Source organism: Oncorhynchus clarkii, chromosome 5 (assembly GCF_045791955.1).
Source record: "Oncorhynchus clarkii lewisi isolate Uvic-CL-2024 chromosome 5, UVic_Ocla_1.0, whole genome shotgun sequence".
Taxonomy (NCBI): Eukaryota; Metazoa; Chordata; class Actinopteri; order Salmoniformes; family Salmonidae; genus Oncorhynchus; species Oncorhynchus clarkii.
In genome coordinates, this window is record NC_092151.1 from 32,614,042 (window position 1) to 32,635,943 (window position 21,902).

General features: G+C 42.6%; 1 protein-coding gene across 5 annotated transcripts in view; it reads right to left on the minus strand.

Annotated features, from left to right (window-relative positions):
- Positions 1-21,236, minus strand: part of LOC139408658 (glutamate receptor ionotropic, NMDA 1-like) — a 35,499-nt gene extending 14,263 nt beyond the window's left edge. For 3 of the 5 annotated variants that reach the window (XM_071152830.1, XM_071152829.1, XM_071152828.1), the window contains exons 1-16: positions 20,605-21,236; positions 17,444-17,578; positions 16,898-17,074; positions 13,775-13,837; positions 12,963-13,060; positions 12,551-12,672; positions 9,358-9,532; positions 9,070-9,214; positions 8,745-8,831; positions 7,158-7,296; positions 6,538-6,665; positions 5,736-5,900; positions 5,472-5,590; positions 4,936-5,048; positions 629-777; positions 206-363 (exon numbers count right to left, since the gene is read on the minus strand). In XM_071152830.1, coding sequence (XP_071008931.1) covers positions 206-363; positions 629-777; positions 4,936-5,048; positions 5,472-5,590; positions 5,736-5,900; positions 6,538-6,665; positions 7,158-7,296; positions 8,745-8,831; positions 9,070-9,214; positions 9,358-9,532; positions 12,551-12,672; positions 12,963-13,060; positions 13,775-13,837; positions 16,898-17,074; positions 17,444-17,578; positions 20,605-20,853 — 2,222 coding nt within the window. In that variant the 5' untranslated portion in view covers positions 20,854-21,236. The remainder of the gene's footprint in view (positions 1-205; positions 364-628; positions 778-4,935; positions 5,049-5,471; positions 5,591-5,735; positions 5,901-6,537; positions 6,666-7,157; positions 7,297-8,744; positions 8,832-9,069; positions 9,215-9,357; positions 9,533-12,550; positions 12,673-12,962; positions 13,061-13,774; positions 13,838-16,897; positions 17,075-17,443; positions 17,579-20,604) is intronic. The other 2 variants (XM_071152833.1, XM_071152832.1) reach the window with 1 other exon arrangement.
- Between the last annotated feature and the right edge of the window lie 666 nt (positions 21,237-21,902).

Sequence of the window (21,902 nt, forward strand, 5' to 3'; positions counted from 1 at the left end):
AGTCTGAGCCTGGTTCTGTCTTGGCTGGATGATGGGCCTGGACCAGAGGGAACGCTGCAGTAAGACCCTCTGTGTCTCGCTGATCCAGAGGTCCAGAACCCCCAGGTCTGACTGACTGGCCCTCTCTCTTTCTCTCTGACCTGACTGACTATCTGACCAGTTCCGGCCGACACGCCCAGGCCAGGCCGGCCCGGCCAGGACTCACTTGTCGCGCACGGCCTGGATAGCCTCAGCGGCACTCTCGTAGTTGTGCTTCTCCATGTGGCGGTACATGGTGCTAAGCTCCACCTGCCGCCGGAAGTAGATGTCCACAGAGCTCTGCTTCACAGTGGCGTAGATGAACTTGTCTGATGGGTTCCTCAGCTGTTGAAGGATAGGGAGGGTTGGAAGGAACATTACATTCAACACTCACATACACTTTACCAATTCTGGAAATCTGGAAAAATTCAACATTTGACACTGCACAACCACTTACTTTACAGTATTTTCACCCCCAATAACTTGCGCACCTCGCTAAACTTCCACACATTTTACAGTATGCTACCTAATATCCACAGGTTATGGAGGTAGAGATGTACTGAAAGAGTATCTATATGTATTTAAAGCAGGACTACTTCTTGATGCCCACCCTCGGGTCGTTGATGCCGGTGATGCGCTCCTCAGGCCGGTCCAGCACCAGGAAGGCAGCCAGGTTGGCAGTATACGATGCCACTATGATCATGGCAAAGCCAGCCCACACCATGCCCAAGATTCTCGCTGAGAAGCTGCGCGGCGCGCCTGGATAAGCAAAGCCCATAAAAAGTTAGAACACGTTCACTCTATGAGACAACATATTGAAAGTAAAGTACAGGTCAAAGGTTTGGACACACCTACTCATTCAAGTTCTTTTGTTTTTTTATTACTATTTTCTACATTGTAGAATAATAGTGAAGACATCAAAACTATGAAATAACACATACGGAAGAACTATGTAGTAACCAAAAAAGTGTTAAACAATTCAAAATACAGTTTATATTTTTTTATTTTTTTTATTTAACCTTTATTTAACCAGGAAGGCCAGTTGAGAACAAGATCTCATTTACAACTGTACACAGTGTGCGCAAATAAAGTAAGGAGGTAAGGCAATAAATAGGCCAATAGTGGTGAGGTAATTACAATTTAGGGATGAGGTAGGTAGTTGGTTGGATGGGATATTTGCAGATGGGCTGTGTACAGCAGCAGCGATCAGTAAGCTACTCTGACAGCTGACGCTTAATGTTAGTGAAGGAGATATACAGTTGAAGTCAGAAGTTTACATACACCTTAGCCAAATACATTTAAACTCCGTTTTTTACAATTCCTGAAATGTAATCATAGTACAAATTCCCTGTCTTAGGTCAGTTACGATCACACTTTCTCTTAAGAATGTGAAATGTCAGAATAATAGTAGAGAGAATGATTTATTTCAGCTTTTATTTCTTTCATCACATTCCCTGTGGGTCAGAAGTTTATATACACTCAATTAGTATTTGGTAGCATTGCCTTTAAATTATTTTACTTGGGTCAAACGTTTCAGGTAGCCTTCCACAAGCTTCCCACAATAAGTTGGGTGAATGTTGGCCCATTCCTCCTGACAGAGCTGGTGTAACTGAGTCAGATTTGTAGGCCTCCATGCACGCACACGCGTTTTAAGTTCTGCTAACAAATTTTCTATAGTATTGAGGTAAGGGCTTTGTGATGGCCACTCCAATACCTTGACTGTGTTGTCCTTAAGCCATTTTGCCACAACTTTGGAAGTATGCTTGGGGTCATTGTCCATTTGGAAGACCCATTTGCGACAAAGATTTAAATTCCTGACTGATGTCTTGAGATGTTGCTTCAATATATCCACATAATTTTCCTACCTCATGATGCCATCTATTTTGTGAAATGCACCAGTCCCTCTGCAGCAAAGCACCACCACAACATGATGCTGCCACCCCCGTGCTTCACGGTTGGGATGATGTTCTTCGGCTTGCAAGCCTCCCCCTTTTTCCTTCAAACATAACGATGGTCATTATAGCTAAACAGTTATTTTTTTGTTTCATCAGACCAGACAACATTTCTCCAAAAAGTATGATATTTGTCCCCATGTGCAGTTGCAAACCGTAGTCTGGCTTTTTTTATGGCGGTTTTGGAGCAGTGGCTTCTTCCTTGCTGAGCGGTCTTTCAGGGTATGTCTATATAGGACTCGTTTTACTGTGGATATAGATACCTTTGTACCTGTTTTTTCCATAATCTTCATAAGGTCCTTTGCTGTTGTTCTTGGATTGATTTGCACTTCTCGCACCAAAGTACGTTCATCTCTAGGAGACAGATCGCGTCTCCTTCCTGAGCGGTATGACGGCTGCGTGGTCCCATGGTGTTTATACTTAAGTACTATTGTTTGTACAGATGAACGTGGTACCTTCAGGCTTTTTGAAATTGCTCCCAAGGTTGAACCAGACTTGTGGAGGTCTAAAAAAAAATTATAAGGTCTTGGCTGAATTCTTTTGATTTTCCCATGATGTCAAGCAAAGAAGCACTGAATTTGAAGGTAGGCCTTGAAATATATCCACAGGTACACCTCCAACTGACTCAAATGTTGTCAATTAGCCTATCAGAAGTTTCTAAAGCTATGACATCATTTTCTGGAATTTCCCAAGCTGTTTAAAGGCACAGTCAACTTAGTGCATGGAAACGTCTAACCCACTGTGATTGTGATACAGTGAATTAAGTGAAATAATCTGTCTGTAAACAATTGTTGGAAAAATTACTTGTGTCATGCACAAAGTAGATGTCCTAACCGACTTGCCAAAATTATAGTTTGTTAACAAGACATTTGTGGAGTGGTTGAAAAATGAGTTTTAATGACTCCAACCTAAGTGTATGTAAACTTCTGATTTCAACTGTAAGTCTCCAACTTAAGTGATTTTTGCAATTCGTTCCAGTCATTGGCAGCAGAGAACTGGAAGGAAAGGCGGCCAAAAGAGGTGTTGGCGTCTGGGATGACCAGTGAAATATACCTGCTGGAGCGTGTGCTACGAATGGGTGTTGCTATGGTGACCAGTGAGCTGAGAAGGCGGAGCTATACCTAGCAAAGACTTATAGATGACCTGGAGCCAGTGGGATTGGCGACAAATATGTAGCGAGGACCAGCCAACGAGAGCTAACAGGTCACAGTGGTGGGTAGTATATGGGGCTTTGGTGACAAAACGGATGGCACTGTGATCGACTGCATCCAATTTGCTAAGTAGAGTGTTATTTTGCAATTTTGCAAGTGACATCGCAGAAATCAAGGATCAGTAGGATAGTAAGTTTTACGAGGGTAAGTTTGGCAGCATGAGTGAAGGAGGCTTTGTTGTGAAATAGGAAGCCAATTCTAGATTTAACTTTGGATTGGAGATGCTTAATGTGGAAACTTCTAACCCACTGTGATTGTGATTCAGTGAATTATAGCTTTGGTGTAAGCAGAGTTTACAGTCTAGCCAGACATCTAGGTATTTATAGTTGTCCACATATTCTAAGTCAGAACCGTCCAGAGTAGTGATGCTAGTCAGGCAGGCAGGTGCGGGCAGCGATCAGTTGAAGAGCATGCATTTCGTTTTACTAGCATTTAAGAACAGTTGGAGGCCACGGAAGAAGTAATGTATGGCGTTGAAGCTCTTTTGGAGGGTTGTTAACACAGTGTCTAAAGAAGGGCCAGAAGTATACAGAATGGTGTCATTTGCGTAGAGGTTGATCAAAGAATCACCCGCAGCAAAAGCGACATCATTGATATATACAGAGAAAAGAGTCAGCCCGAGAATTTAACCCTGTGGCACCCTCATAGAAACAACCAGAGGTCCGGACAACAGGACCTCTAATTGGACACACTGAACTCTGTCTAAGAACTAGTTAATGAACCAGGCGGGGTAGTCATTTGGGAAACCAAGGCTGTTGAGTCTGCCGATAAGAATACAGTGATTGACAGAGTCGAAAGCCTTGGTCAGGTGGATGAAGACGGCTGCACAGTACAGTCTTTTATCGATGGCAGTTATGATATCGTTTAAGACCTTAAACGTGGCTGAGGTGTACCCGTGACAAGCTCGGAAACCAGATTACATAGCGGACCTGGCCTCCACAATCATCCAATCTCAACCCAACTGAGATGGTTTGGGATGAGTTGGACCGCAGAGTAAAGGAAAAGCAGCCAACAAGTGCTCAGCATATGTGGGAACTCCTTCAAGAATGTTGGAAAAGCATTCCAGGTGAAGCTGGTTGAGAGAATGCCAAGAGTGTGCAAAGCTGTCATCAAGGCAAAGGGTGGCTACTTTGAAGAATCTCAAATATAAAATGTATTTTGATTTGTTTAACACTTTTTTGGTTACCTCATGATTCCATATGTGTTATTTCATAGCTTTGGTGTCTTCACTATTATTCTACAATGTAGTTAATAGTCTCTATAAAGAATAGGTAGGTGTATCCAAACTTTTGACTAGTACTGTATGGCATAGCGTCTCTCAAATATTACATTATTTATCGACGTGCAACACTAATATTTATACTGTTAATGCCCACTGGGCACAGACGTCAGTTCAACGTCTAGTTTTGATGTACATTTGATTGAGTTGTCAACTAACGTAAATTCAATGTGCAATCAACAAAACATTTCACCATGTCATTGGATTTAGGTTAAGTTGGGTAACAAAAACATGAAATATCTTTATGTTGATGACTCTTTGCAAATCCAATTGAATTCCACGTTGATTCAACGTCATCACATTGATTTTTGGGGTAGAAATGATGTGGGAACAGAACAACAGTTTTTGCCCATTGAGTATCAGTATCAGTATCACAAACTGATCTGTATAGTATTTGTAGAAATAGTACACTAAGTAGCTAGATAAGTAACTATTGTATTAGTAAATCTGGCCTTTACTGATAGTATTCTCCTACCTTCCCCAATACCGGAGTTAAGCAACACTCCCCAGGAGAACCACATGGCTGACGACAAGGTGAGGGCATCTTCTTCTTCTTCTTCACTGTTTACTTTAAACCTCCCAAACGGGCTAGAGAGAGAGCAGGATATGAAGTGAGACATACACAAGCAGACAGAGACGAAATCCCTGGCAACCCCAGACAAGGAGAGTCTGTGAGTGGCAAAGCAAGAGCAAGATAGAGCACAGAAAGAGAAGGCCAGATGAACAGAGCAGTGGAATGACTGGAGCCAGTCTTCACCTCTGTCCCCTCGACCCCAGTGAGAGAAGATCTGGAGAGGTCTGGAGCATAAGCAGAGGTAGAGTATGTCACACACACACAAACACAAATACACACAAATACACACAAATACACACAAACACACACACACACACACACACACACACACACACACACACACACACACACACACACACACACACACACACACACACACACACACACACACACACACACACACACACACACACACACACACACGGATCCCCTTGTACCTGAACCGGTCTAGTAGGTAAAGCATCACCGCCACCACATGCACCGAAAGACCCACCAGCAGCCACAGTGTGCTCTGAAACGGCTGCATGAACGAGTCCAGTGTACTGCGAGGGATTTCCTGTAACACACAGCACCAACAGTCATTCACTAACCACTTGCAGTCTACTACCACCCCATCTGCAATGAGGACTATATCAGGTGTAGTCTGGATACATTTTCAATTCACACTCTTCATACATTTTGGGGGGAATTTGGGAACATACCTTTTTAACGAGGATGGTTAGGCCTTGGTACTTAAAAGGTTTGGAGAATTCGATGTACTGGGCTCGTTCGTTGTTTATCGTCAGCGGGGCAACAATCATATCTGCCAGACCCCCCAGGAGCTCTCCCATCATGCCATTCCACTCTTTCTTGTTGCTGTTGTTCACCTGTGGTATGTGGGCGTAAAGGGTTAACAACTAACCCAACATGACAATGAATTTCAGAATGTAGTGTCTTTTATCAGAAACAGAAACAACAAATGAGCCCTCTCTTAAAACCCTTTGTGCCTTTAACCCAAATTAATATTAGCAGAAATGGTCTAAATAGTATTTTCTAGCTCAGAGACGTGGTAACTGAGCTTGGCTCTCCAGAGAAGCTCCATTCAGCTCATCTTGCTTGTTCGGTAGATCCTGACAGATCAGCGTGGGTCTCACTCTCACCACCTACTTGTCCCTCTAACACGGAGCTAAAGTCCCCAATGTAGTCGGACCCTAGGTTTCCATGGCTCACTCGGACTGCTTTTAGTTAGTGATTTAGGGAAAGTTAGTGATTATGTCAAACAAAACCATTTTTGTGAGTTCAGTAACATACTGTAAGATGATTCTGTGTCATTTTCTAAACGTTACAAATGCATGAACTTAATTCAAAAAGCACATCTCCGAGATAGGAGATATGATTTGCTTCATAACTTAACATAATAAAATCTAATATAAATGTATGTAAATAGACAATCGTTGGTCAATACATTTTGGGCCAGTGAGGTTTTCTATCTAGAGTGAACTCTGAGTATCTATAGGAACTGACCCGCTCCTGTGTTCCAAATTTCCCATCAGCCACCAGGTGCACCTCATAGGTAAAGTTCATGGTTCCGGCCAACTTGATAAGTAGATCGATACAGAATCCATAACAACATTGAGGTACAATTGGACGTCCTGTAACCAACCAGCAGAGGGTTGCAAGTTACAATCAATCTGGAGGAAATCCCTCTCTTTCTTTTTAAATATTTTTGAATAACACCAGACATGCCCAAACAGTACACACACACACTGTTCAACCAAAATCACACATACAATAATATAGCTTCACACATGTTCACTGCAAACAGACTTCACACACTAAACACAGGCTGGCACATGCCCACACTGCTTGCAAACATTAAGGCAAACACTCAAGCATATTCACGGTACATACTCACGCCCGCGAGCGCGAGCGCGCGCACGCGCACACACACACACACACACACACACACACACACACACACAAACACACACACACACCAATATGCCAACAATCACACAAAGGCACACTCAGCTACATGCATACATATATAGATACCTACTGTATATATATGTATGCATTTCCAGTTGGTACTTAGCGGGCGTAGTAAAAGCACAGTGATATCTTAAACGTCCCTGCTGTGTTACCTGGGATGGTCTCATTTGGTCCAGTGCAGATCACCTTTTTAATATCTGCCACTCCATTTAAGGTTTTTTCCTCCTTGCAGGTTCCATCCTGCTCAGTGGGTTTCACATACACAAAGGGCTCCTGGTGTATGGTCACTATCTATAACAGACGGGAGAGAACGCTGTTTATCACACAGTGGGCTTTAGCTCACACTGACCCTGAGGGAGCTCTACATCACCAACCCTCCGGACAACAACCCCTCCTCAAGGAACACATAAAACACACACACACATACCCATGGTTGAAATGATGGCGAGAGAGAAAACGAGATAGAAGGATAGAGAAAGAATCCTGCGCAGACCCATTACATTGAAGATTCTGTAAGATATAAAGCATTGCTTTACTTTATATATACAGTGCATTCGGAAAGTATTCAGACCCCTTGACTTTTTCCACATATTGTTACGTTACAGCCTTATTCTAAAATACATATATTTTTTACTCCTCATCAATCTACACATAATACCCTATAATGACAAAGCAAAAACAGGTTTTCAGGATTTTTTGCAAATGTATTAAAAACAAAAAACTGAAATACCTTATTTGGATAAGTATTCAGACCCTTTTTTTATGAGACTCAAAATTGAGCTCAGGTGAATCCTCTTCCCATTGATCATCCTTGAGATGTTTCTATAACTTGATTGCAGTCCATCTGGGGTAAATTCAATTGATTTTGACCATCTGGGGTAAATTCAATTGATTGATTCAATTGTCTATATAAGGTCCCACAGTTTACAGTGCATGTCTGAGCAAAATACATGAGGTCGGAGGAATTGTCCGTAGAGCTCCAAGACAGGATTGCACAGATCTGGGGAAAGGTATGCCGCATTGAAGGTCCCCAAGAACACAGTGGCCTCCATCATTCTTAAATGGAAGAAGTTTGGAACCACCAAGACTCTTCCTAGAGCTGGCTGCCTGGCCAAACTGAGCAATCGGGGGAGAAGGGCGTTGGTCAGAGAGGTGACCAAGAACCCGATGGTCACTCTGACAGAGCTCGAGAGTTCCTCTGTGAAGATGGGAGAACCTTCCAGAAGGACAACCATCTCTGCAGCACTCCACCAATCAGGACCTCAGACTGGGGCAAAGGTTCACCTTCCAACAGGACAACGACCCTAAGCACACAGCCAAGACAACGCAGGAGTGGCTTCGGGACAAGCCTCTGAATGTCCTTGAGTGGCCCAGCCAGAGCCCGGACTTGAACCTGATCTGGCATGGGAGAAACTCCCCAAATACAGGTGTGCCAAGCTTGTAGTGTCATACCCAAGAGGACTCAAAGCTGTAACCGCTGCCAAAGGTGCTTCAACAAAGTACTGAGTACAGGGTCTGAATACTTATGTAAATGTGATACTTTAGACATTTTCAAACATTTCTAATAATCTGTTTTTGCTTTGTCATTTGTCATTGTGTATAGATTGATTAGGGGGGGGAACAATTTAATTAATTTTTGAATAAGGCTGTAACGTAACAAAATGTGGAAAAAGTCAAGGGGTCTGAATAGTTTCTGAATGCACTGTACATCATTGTTTGAGGAGGGTGAAATGCTGTACCTTTAGTCTTGTGGACATCTGAAAGCCCCGCGGTTTCTCTGTCTCTCCCCCCGGCCAGATGATCTTCCTCTGATTATTCATCACCACCTACAGGGTCATGACACCACGATTAGAGGAGTGTTGACATAATGTGTGGAGCTGATGAGGCCCAAACACAAGGGAGTCCAATACGAAAGAGTCAGCTGCTTTAGCTACAGCTTAGCATTTAGCTAATAAAACCACTGCTTTCTAATTACCATGCGTACTGCTTAATAGAGAGCTGTAATAGCAAAAGATAGGAAGATCACAGTAGAAATAGCGAGAATGACTTTTGCAGTAAAGTTACCTGTGTTCCATTGTAAATCCCGACTTGAATGAGTCGACTCTTCTGGTAGTTGAGAATGCTGTAGTGAGCGTACTTCCTGTCGCCATCGTCATTGAACTCCACACGTCCAGTGAGGCCCTCTGGGTACTTTGATGACATCAGAACCCTGAGACAGAGAAATTAAAGTAAATGTGAGTGTGATAGTGTAGGGAAATAGACAGAGTGAGAAAGTGTGTGTGTGTATGTGTGTGTATGTGTGTACGTGTGTGTCTTCCTGAATTACAATATATCATGACTTTATAAATATACCTTTTGAAGAGGGGCCCGGTCTTCCAGATGTTGGTGTTTCCCACACATCCTCTGGGCGGCTCCGTGATGTTCTCCTTCTCAAAGAGCTCCTGGATGGACTGAGCCACCACTGCCACTGCGTCGTTGATGTGGGCCGACTCGTTCTTGCCGTTGATGAGCTGGAGGCCGATGAGACCTGCTCACATCACGCCAACAGCAGCACAAAGCCAATCAGTGACCTGCTAGGCTACCAACCACTCGGATTCTTTTGCAATACACACAATAAAAACTTGTAGGAACCTCATGTTCAGCCATCCTGAGAAAAGGTCCAACCGCAAGTTTTGATCCAGCACCACGCTCTCTGTTGCTCTATTTGTAAAAGCAATTTTAATCATCCAGTACTGGAACAAACAAGCACTGGATGTCTTTGAACCATGACCTTCATCATGATCAAAATAGATTTTAGCTGATTTTCTTTTTATTCCTTTCTGAGAAGAGGCAACATCATCAGAGAGGAATGGATTCATATTTTGAGGTTGTTAGTGAACTTTTCCCAGCATGAAAAAAAGAGTACCTTGAAGTTGGATCGATTCAATTCTATCACCCATTTTAGAGGGGTTAGGTTGGAAAATACCACAATCAGAAAGCTATAGTGTATGTGTGGGACCAAACAAACTTACATCAACTATATTAGAGAATTGATATACAAAACACATCAACAATCCAACTTCAGCTAAGTCTTTTCATTGCATTTGGTCCGGTAGTCTTACAGACTCTTGAAAGAAGCCACAGAGGTGAGTTTAAGACAGCAACAGGTGCTGAGACATGGACATGACTAGGGTTGCAATGGGGGGGGGGGGGGGGTATATTGGTATATTGGTATATTACTAGTTCACCAGTAAACTACCAGAATTGCAGTATCTTTCAAGGATTTTATGTAATCTATCAGAAGACATCTAGTGGCCCTTTTGGGTACTTCCGATTACCACAATCGTCTGTAATTATCTCTGGCTCTCTCTCTCTGGCCTTATCGCAAAAGTCTATGGACACCTACTCGTCAAACATTTAATTCCAAAATCATGGGCATTAATATGGAGCTGGTCCCCCCCTTTGCTACTATAACAGCATCCACTCTTATTGGGTTGCTTTCCACTAGATGTTGGAACATTGCTGCGGGGACTTGCTTCCATTCAGCCACAAGAGCATTAGAGAGGTCGGGCACTGATGTTGGGCGATTAGGTCTTGCTCGCAGTCGGAGTTCCAATTCATCCCAATGGTGTTCGAAGGGGTTGAGGTCAGGGCTCTGTGCAGACCAGTCATGTTCTTTCACACCGAGCTCGACAAACCATTTCTGTATGGACCTCGCTTTGTGCACAAAGAATTGTCATGCAAACCATTATTCCTCCTTCACCAAACATTACAGTTGGCACTCTGCATTGGGGCAGGTAGCATTCTCCTGGCATTCGCCACAACCAGATTTGTCCATCGAACTGCCAGATGGTGAAGCATGATTCATCACTCCAGAGAACGCATTTCTACTGCTCCAGAGTCCAATGGCAGCGAGCTTTACATCCCTCCAGCTGGCACTTGGCATTGTGCATGGTGATCTTAGGCCTGTGTGCGGCATCTCGGCCATGGAAACCAATTTTGTGAAGCTCCCAACGAACAGGTCTTGTGCTGACATTGCTCCCAGATGCAGTTTGGAACTCGGTAGTGAGTGTTGCATCCGAGGAAAGATGATTTTTATGCGCTACTTGCTTCAGAACTCGGTGGTCCGGTTCTGTGAGCTTGTGTGGCTTAACATTTCGAGGTTGAGCCATTGTTGTTCCTAGACATTTTCACTTCACATTAACAACGTTTACAGTTGCCCGGACAGCTCTATCAGGTCAGAAATTTGATGAACTAACTTGTTGGAATGATGAAGCTCTTCAGTAAGGCCATTCTACTGCGAATGTTTCTCTATGGAGATTGCATGAATGTGTGCTTGATTTTATACACCTGTCAGCAACAGGTGTGGCTGAAATAAACAAATCCACTCATTTGAAGGGGTGACCACATACTTTGTATATATACTGCTTATGAAATCGTTCAAATAGATGATTTTAAAATAAAAAATAGAATGACAAAGCTGTAAATCATCTTAAATATAAACCATCAACTTAGTGAATACATTTGGTGTATAATATGAAGGTTTCAGCATGAAATATTCTTTATACACTTATTTTACTTTGTCAATATGTATATTTATTGTGAATGTTTTGGCGTCAAACTGGTGGCAGTCAATAGTTGGAAGAGTTGCACGGTAATTAATGCCATTGTTGATTAGATGCTTTTTTCGTTATTAAGTATATTTTCTCTTGAACCATATGGTCTATCTACTAGAAAGTAATGGAGAAATTACCAAAGTTACGATAGATTGCCATAGATTTTCTGTTAATTACAAAAATTACTGAAGATTCCTGTAACTTTGGTAAATTACAGGTAGCTTTGCAACCCTAGACATTACTGGCGAATAATTTTCTGCAGAGGTCTGAGCATTGTCTTACGTCAGATAGCGCTACTTACCGTCTCTGCACCGGTTGACGAGCGTTATGTAGGAGTGACACCACCTAACGTAAGACAATGGGGGTAGGGGGTGTTGGAGTGCCTGGGGTTGACGCTTACGTTTGTGACCACAAAGTGACATATTACGTGAGACTTGTGCAGACTCCGGGACATAAGCAAGACCGTTGTAGCTTACCATTCTATTTCAGTTACACTTCAATGTGGGGGTTGAAAAACTCCCTTTATAAACTCATGAGAACCAAGCTATTAATATGTCAGGATAGTACAATAAAGGCAGCACGGGAAGCTTTGGATAACCCAACATATATTTTTAAGAAACTCACTGTATGTACGGGTTAACCTATCAATAGTTATGACTATAGATAAAGAAATAGGTTCAGAGATACAGGACCTAACACTGTATCTTAAGAGCTTATAGTGTAAACTACTGTGACTCATTTAAAACCTCTAAACATATCAAAAGCTTAAACGTTTAAATGCTTAACACTCAACAAATGATCACACATGATACATTGTTCGTAAAACAATGAATCCTTCATCTATGGTTGTCTCCCTAATCATAGAGGTTAAATAAAGGTGACTCCAGAAAGAATCCAGCGTTATGAAGTGTTTTCCGAGTGGCTGTTGGGTAGCAGCGTACGGTACGTACCATCTGGTGCCTCACTCAGGGCTTTACCCGACATCTCCCGCTCTCCCACCAGCCACACGTAACCCGAGCCCGTCATGTTGAGGAAACGGGCAGCCTTGTAAACTGCAGCAGCGTCCTCTTCACTGAAAACAGAGATGTTAAGTGACACAGGCGTGGTTACTTATCTTTCATTTAAACGCAAATCATTGCAGTAAATCACTACTGTGTGATATCATGCCAACATTTAGCAGTAAAAGTATGTAAAAAAGTGTCACTGTAAATCCAGGTGTGTTCTAATTAGGAGCCGGGAAAAGGACTTATGATAATTTTAGGTTAAGGATCGTGATCAGAATGAACTAGATTCAGTAGTAGAGGCAGGTCATCTATGATGGGAGGGGACTGATGAGACAAATGGGAGGTGCTGTAGTCTCACCTGGCGGAGAGGATGATGACACGAGCCTCCAGCTCTTTGGCCTCCAGAAGCAGAGCAGTTAAGTTAGTCTCCTGGCTGAACTGGAGGACTTTCTCTGCCTGTGATCGGGGCACAAAATAAGTCAAGCCAGCTACTTACCCCCACCTCAGAAACCACGCTGTCTCTTTACCTGTTGTGTTAGGTTTTGTTGATTTTTGTTGAAAAAGAGAGAGAGGAAAAAAGGAAAGCGATCCATGGAAATCGGCTCAACTAAAAAAAAGCTTTGAGGGGAAAAAAACGTTTGCATTTTTCGCATGCAAACTGAGGGTTATCAAGGCTCCAAAGAAGGACGTGCATGTTAGATAGGGGGGAGAAGAAGGTCAATGCAACCAGTAACTAAAAACAGGTGAAGGGGAGTGAGGGGAACCTTTCCCCCAACCAAAAACGGTTGAAAACTAGAGGTGCTACAAAACAGGAGGGAGTAGTAATCTGGGAAAGTGTTTTGTCCCACACTACCGGATCTCCACAAAGGAATAAACTTGCAATCTTTTTTTTTTTTGTTTAGAACATGCATTCCTTTAGTTGAAGGAAAAAAAGTAATATGATAGAAGCGGAGCGCTGTTCATTTCTTTATTTTTTTTACGGAAAATTATAGTCTTTCCATAACAAAACCATTCTTCTGTGAAATCATAGGAATAATGCCTCAAAGTAAAAAGAAACACGTGCTTCCAAGATAGGGGCATTTCTGGGTCGGCTGGTGACTGCTTGGGCTGGTTTCTAGTTGCTACGTTTGAAAAGTTGGTGGGCGGCGTGCATTGACCATGCAAATATACCTTAGGTCCTCGCTTGTTGTCATAGGACAGTTGGTCGAGGTTTTCATAGTTCCTTTTTTTATTCTGATGAGTAATGTGCACAGAGAAAATATGCAGACACAGAAGAATATTATAAACAGTTGAAAATGGATCGCAGTAAAGCATTCCAACAAATCTCCAACTTTTCTGCTTCAAATTGGGATCCCTTGGGGCTTGCAAAAAACATCAATGACAGCCACTGACCACTAGCAATCCTATTTACTGCTATGTCATATGCCCTTATTCACCACCTTTCAAATACAAGCCAAGACCCTTAAACCATCGTCCAGCATTGGTCCAGAAACAGTCATACTCTCTGTACAACAATTAGATTGAGAGGTCTATGTCCCAGATCAAAGCAATCCCAACACGTAAAAAGTCTGATTCTGCAAACTAATGCCCCTAAGGTTCTCTCCATTTTGAATTCCACTCTGCTCCTGTATATTGTGAAAGGAGTCGCAAGGCAGTCTCTTTGCCTTAGGGAGCCATTTCGCAGTTAAACATAGCATCTTCTGCTTGATAGACCTGCCTACCCTGATGCCTGAACTCTCAGCTCAGACCGTTGGGAGGCAGAGCGCTCTGGGTCTACGTCCTCCGCTACCCAAATGCTACAGTGACTCTGACACATTGGTTCATTATACTGCCTGACAAGCAAATCTGAAGTAAATCCCATTTCCTCCATTGTATTCACACTTCTTTGAAAGGAATAAAGAACAGTTTTGCCTCAAATGTAATCTGAGGTTGTTGTGGTCATCGCTGCTCTGTAAAACACAGCTCCCCTTTCCAAATGTTGCATGATAATGTCTTGTGTCATGGTCAGTGCACACTCATGAATCATGACATTGCAAAACAAGCATTAATCAAACTGGGACTACGGTCCTTATTTAGAATATAAATCAACTCATCTTGTAGGTAGCCTAGCGGTTAAGAGCGTTGGGCCAGTAACCAAAAGGTTGCTGGTTTGAATCCCTGAGCCGACTAGGTGAAAACTCTGCCTGTGCACTTGAGCAAGGCACTTATGCCTAATTGATCAGGTAAGTGGCTCTGGATAACCGTGTCTGCTAAATGACTTTAAAGTAAAAACCCAAATTGATTTTTCTCTACCCCTCCACCATCTTGCAGCTAACTCTGTGTGGCATTATAATGCCTAGGCAACAAACAAAAAAATGTCTAGATGACTGCCATTGTTTTTACCAAGGATTTCCTCTCTGACTGCCCTATTTTTGTTTATTCAGTCTAGTATGATATTGTATGTTGTGTCACTTATGTTAGTATTCTAACTGAATCCATTACAGCTAGAAGAGTCTCTCTACCAGCTGTGCTAGAGAACCCCATCAAATTGTCCCTGTGGCTTGTCACAGCAGCACAGCAAATACACCTGCAAAGACCTACAGTGTGAATAGTCTGCACGATACAGAATATAAAATGTGAATAACTAGAATATTTCTCATTAAGGAGGAAATGACACATCTCCCTAAATGTGACAAACATTCTGCCAACCTGGCTAGCTGAGTAATTTCTTACAACCAATGATAAAATCACAGTCCAAGCTTTTAACTGTGGGAACAGAGATACTGCCTTACATCGTCATATCGTAGTGTCTACCATATCAAGGTTTCTGTGACATTGATAGATTCCTTCAATCTGGTAACTGTAAATCTATCCAATCTCTGTTTATGGCAGTATATAAGAGAGAGAGATAGTCTAGGGCGGACAAGATGGATTCCAAGGAAGGAAGGAACAAGGAGCTATCAGTTAACCAACTATTCTTTAATCTACAGTAATGTAGGTCTTTACCATAGACAATACCACTCCACAGGTAAAGTCATACATACGATTCAATTAAGTCATAATCCTTAATAACAAGATGATTTATCGACATAAACTATACTTAGTAACTCCTAATCAATCTTGATCATGTGTGAGTAACTGATTAACCACAACGTGTTTAAAATGTCCCATCTCCCTTTGGTGTGGATTATCATGAGCATGTGTCAAATGAACCATTTCATCAGCCTCTGATTAAATTACTCTTCAAATCAGGACTCATTTCACTCCGTCACACAATTACAGGAAGGAGTCCCTGAAGAGAACGCGCATTAATTACAAACAGCCTTAACTACATCTTGAGGTGAAACATACTAAATGTATGTTCAACGATGTGTTAATTGTTCCTTCTCTTTTCCTTTAGGGAACATGATCACCGGTCTGTTTTAGGCTTTAGGTGGATCAGCACATTTATTAATGAGCTAGCTACATTCCAAGTAACACAGCCTCAGAGCCAGAGGTGACTATGGGCTAAAATTATGCTCATGGTTACAACATTTTTACGTGTCATTTCACTTGCATGGTCTCACAGTCCATTATCTGACAAGGACAAGGACCTTGCCGGCAGGCAAAACTAATGGATGCTGGTTTGAATCCCTGAACCGACTAGGTGAAAAATATGTTGATGTGCCCTTGAGCAGTTAACCCTAGGTGCTCCTGTACGTTGCTCCTGTACGTTGCTTCTGTACGTTGCTCCTGTACGTTGCTTCTGTACGTTGCTCCTGTAAGTGTCTGCTAAAGGATGTACATGTAGTAAAGCTAAAGATATGTCTCTCAGACAGTGTCTCAGGACAATCTGATATACTGCATGTCAACCATGCAACACTTTACAAGCCTCCTAGTGAGCGTAACACTGGGTAGATTATCTCCTTTCCTTACACACGTAAGATCACAACACAAATATACATGAAGGATCTCTGGACCATCATTATGTTTGAGAGTCATTGATGTTTTGCAACGCCCCAGGTTAAAGTGTGCTATTTGGCTCCCGTTGTGGATTGGCACAGGAGAATTTGACTATGGTGAAAAGCAACATGAGATGAGTAAAAGATGTACTCAGATCAGACCACATTAGACGCTGTAGATGTCTCTAGCATTTTGATGTTAGCCAATGTTTACACAATGGTCAGTGAGAAATGTGTTCACACAAAATAAAGGAAAACAGTTACATATAGTACATAGAAGGTCTTTGAGAGTTAAACAAAGACTACACACACACACACACACACACACACACAGTCACACGCACTAGGGGTCCTGCGAGCCCGAGCATCTCACCTTTGTTTCCCTCTCCTCCAGTAGGGTCTCCAGTCTCTTCTGCGCGGCCCGCCCCTCGTGGTCATCGCTGACAATCAGGATGATGTGGTTCCATCGAAACTCTCGCATCATGTCGAACCACACGTGAGCCTGGTGGGAGTACGGGGGGACAGTCCGCAGAAAGGACAAGTGGATACTCTGAGGAGAAAGAAAATTAAGAAGAATGAGTGAGAGGAAGTTACTTGCTAGTCATCCACGGTTTTGGTGACATTTCTAACATATTCATAAGGCCTTACATTAGCTATTTTGGCAGCTAGCCAAGTAGTGGAGTAGAATTGGTCTCTCTTATCGGTTTCCATTCCCAGGGACCTCTCCATCATTTCCCCCTCCCCCTTCTCTCTCTCTCTTCTCCCTCCCTCTCTCTCTCTCTGTCTCCCTTTCTCTCTCTCTCGCTCTCTCGCTCTCTCTCTCTGTCTATCTCATCTTTCTTCTTCCCCTCTCTATCTCTTACTCTCTCTCTTCTCACTCCCTACCTCCCTCCCTCTCTCTCTCTTTTTAATTTCTCACCTTGTCGGAGTAGATGGACATGCGCGTGGTGAGGCCCACCACAGGGATGCGGTAGAAGCCTGCGGTGTATGACACAGGCGTGGGGGTGAGGTGGTCATTGGACTGGGGAGGATGACTCACCAGGATGGCATACACCTGCAGACACAAGTATGGGAATGAAAGATAACCACACTTCCTGTACAGAGAGTTGAAAGGATAAAAAAAAGTGTATGGAATATTGATTCATCACTGCGACATGGAAATGTCATATCAGCTTTCTCCTCTTAAACCATCCTCATTTAGCAATATGACTGCTCAGTAGATAGATATTTATTTGGCTCAAAGCTGAATGGCACTCTACAAACATATTTTTACTGCGCAACTGTATATCAATTCTTAGATGAATAGGATTCTTGAAAATGGAACATTGATCCAACTGAGGCAGAAAAAAACCATGCAGGCATGATGGTTTAGTGCGTGCAGCCCGTATGGTTGGGCCTCAAATGAGGTCTTCCATCCAGAGAGTGCTTCCAGGCATCTACCATCTGTCATAGACCCTCTTATTGAGTCTCTCACATGGTTAGATCTCCATCTATGCAGTTACCAGACACTGTTTCCTGCATTTGACATGTAGAATACTGACACGTATCCCTGCAGCCCTCTGTGATGATGAATGGAACTCAGATGTCGTGGAACGAAGGGAGATATGTTTGTAACGTAACCATTTCTGTCAATTACAATCATTACAATGAAGAGGACCAGGGACACTGTCTGCGTGTGTGTGTCTGTGTGTGTTTGCGTGTGTGTGTCTGTGTGTGTTTGCGTGTGTGTGTCTGTGTGGGTTTGCTGTGTGTGAAAGAGAGTGTGAGAATTTGAAAGAGAGATGGGGGAGACGGTGTTCCACACCTCAGCTCTCTTCACTACATGATATTGCTGCTTTCCAAAGCAACGTAACGCTTAATGTGAATGTGATGGACCAGGATTTTAGTCATGTGTTTCAGTGTTGGAACAACTCTCAAAGGGATAACATCACAATACATAACTTATGAATGTTGTTTTCATTGTTAGGATTAAATTGCAAAAGTTGTATTCACATGTCCTGAGCAATAGCTATAATGACCTAAAGAAGAATCGCACTTCAAGTGAAAAAGCCAGTTATTCTTTCCAGTCTAGAGGCAAAAACAATTGCATACCATACACTCATGTGCCTAACCAATACAACATCAGTCTGCATTAATCTCTAGCAATGAACATGAACCAAACAGTTAAAACTATCAATTTCAAATGACCAAATCATAATTTGACATAATACAAACTAAACGCCCTTCTCCCCTAATAAGGTTGGTGACATAATGTCAGACCAGCCAGACATGCACCACAACTGCTACCCCCCAAATGCTTTGATGCAGTGGGCCGTTACGCATGCGGCAATGTCAGCGGTGAAAATAAAAACAGTAAAACAATGTCATTGTTAAAAGGGATACTTGCCAGATTCTGGCATTTAATCTCTTGTTGTCAGATGAACTCTTGGATACATTTAAAAGAAAAATGAGCTGTAGTTTTACAAACCAATGCTAACACATTGAGCTAACGCTAGTCAGCATTTGCTCGTGAAAGTACTGCTAATTTCCTTCATACTGCACACAGAGAAATAAAACTGGTATCCCACGAGTCCATCTGACTCTGGGTAAATTGAACAAGGGCCTAAATGCCAGAACCTTGCAGTATACCTGATGAGTCACTGATTTCACTCTTGGTTAGTTAGTTCATTTCAGTGGATTTGCAGCTGTGCACACTGAAGTGGAGTTGGCCTCTCATCCCCCACAAATCTGTGTTTTTGACCCTTAGCTTTTTAGCTAAAAGCTAAATAGATTTTCCATTTATAACTGCTATCATAAAATAAGAACTTTTGGATGTGATTTAGGCCTGGATTCAATCACATCAAGCGTTAATTGGCAATAGCAGACACGACCATAGCTGTCAAAATGGTGAGCAGCTGCTCTTGCAATCATTGTCGTGAGTCCACACCCGCCCCACTCATGTTAGAAGTTCAGAATGAGAAAGTGTAGGCAATATAGAAATAATTATCCTCAAATTTAAAAATAATTAAACTAAATTAGGAGAATTTCTATCATCCTAATCAGTGTAATCCAGTGTTCGAACATGTAAACAAGACTGCATGGGATTTCTGTTAATGCACCTCCTTGCAGCCAATGGCAATGTCTGCTTTAGATGTAATGCCAGGAGCTGCTTGTGGATTTGACAATGCAGTTCCACCTCTTAACACCGCCAAAACAACTGCTATGCCGATGTCGTTAAAGCGTATCTTATTGAATTGGTTATATTAACCCTTGAATACGTAGCTTTGTCTGGCTAATAAGATACAGATATGGGGATAGAGATTTGGCCACGTCCAACAGACCATTTTCAGACCATTTACTTTTCATGTTAGGCCACAAGTTCAGGTTTGGTAGTTACTCATTACATAGTCTACTGTTTATGTAACAACGTCATATGCATATCTGACATATCATTTCATTTCAGCTTCCATTTTCTTTCGGAAGCTCGATGGTAATACCAGAGGTGACGGATCTCTGAAAAGGACGCAGTTTCATAGTATTGTTATCATAGCCTAAAGGGCTAGGCTCTAAGAGATATTGTGAGAGCAACGACATTGCTGTATTGATTATTAAAATTGTGTAACAAATTACACGTTTCGTTTAGGAAAATATATCAAATGCAGTCAGCTCAATCTGCTTGAAATATACAATAGAAGCAGGTGGCACTGGCACAGTGTTTCACAGGCAGGCATTGAGGTTATAATCTAGACAGATGGCATTGTCTGTTTATTGCAAATTAAGTGGTCACTGATCACAATATATCGACCTCATCTGCCCTATTACTCACGTCAGCCAGTTCACTTGAAACAGACACAGGATGATGCTGCATCACACTAAATAGGACGATTAATTTCCCTCCCAATAGTGTGCATAGGCCTCATTCTAATTTGCACAGCTTAAATATAGTAGGCTTCATAATCATTTTAGCCTTATAAATGGTTCTGATTGATATGATGGGCATTTTGCATAGAATAGATGGCTAAATGACTCATCTAATTAGGCAATTAATCATTTAACACCCATGCAGGGACATGCAGGGACAACGGATCCCTCCTGAGATACCTGGTTAGAGATGAGGTCCTCGCAGACGGAGAGAGCCATCTGGATAGCGTTGGGTTTGTGCGTTACGGAGATGGCGGTCAACTTGAATTTATCTCTCCCGTAGATCTGATTCGCCTGGGTCACCGCATCCTTAAAGACTTGCTCGTACCTCTTCTGACTCAAGACTGCTCCGATGTTCACTATCTTCGGTTCGCAGCCGCCCCGCGCACAGGAGCACGAGAGGAACACCGCCAGCAGAAACAGACGCATCGTGTGAACGATCAAACCGCACAGAGGACCCCGGTTGCGTCTCTCCCTCGTGTTGGCGGGTCGGTTTTCCCGGCTTCTGAACTGCACGGTTCACCCGGTTAAAAAGACTGGAACCACCGTCCCCCTAGACAGTGTGGAAAATCTGGACAGCTGATTTATGGGAAATGCGGAGGAATGTTCATGGTCAGGACCTCAACCGCTGTTGGATTATCTTCGTAATTGTCAGCAGCCTTTCTTCAAACATTTTGATTTTCTTTGTCAATTTCCACCATTTTCTTTTTTCCAATGTCGATAGAAACGAGTCAGAGCATATTTTGCGGTGTATGCGTTTTCCTTTATGCGCTGTGTATCGCTCTCCCGGTCCTCCGTGGGCTCTGTGCGGGGCTTTGCTGTGAAGTGATTATCAGACTGATGCGACGCTTGGGGCTGCGGCTGTCCTTGGTGCTGACAGCTGTGCCCGCGCAGTGGTGCGCGCTTCCGCCGTCTACCTTTTGATTTTGCGTTGACCTTATGCTGCTAAAATGAAAAGTAAATAAAACAAATGAAGCTAATCACAGAACATAAATGTATCTTGTTTTCAACATCTCATCAATTATGTTATTCATTATAGGACACGCATCTTAGATTATGAATAGGGGATCAATGACAATCAAGAAAACATTTGTGTGTCAGAACAAAAATAATTGAAAATAATTGATGAAAATTGACACCTCAATAACCCAGTGACCCAGATGATTCCAATATGTGATTTTTTTTCTCCAACCGCATTGCTACAGCGCACCGAGTAGATGGACCCGAGCCTGCATGCTCATTGCGCTGAAATGGGTCGCCGGTCTCAGTTGAACTGGCTCGAACTGTAAATCAACATAATTCCACATACCCAGGTGGACCAGGACGACCCATTTTAGGTTACACCTCCCCCCTTTACATCCAAACATCCAATCAATTATGTAACCATGTTATCCATATTTCAACCTTGCAAATCTTGCAAACCTCCAACGCTCCAACATAACCACAGTACTTTTATGACGCTTGTCTACTGCAAGTCC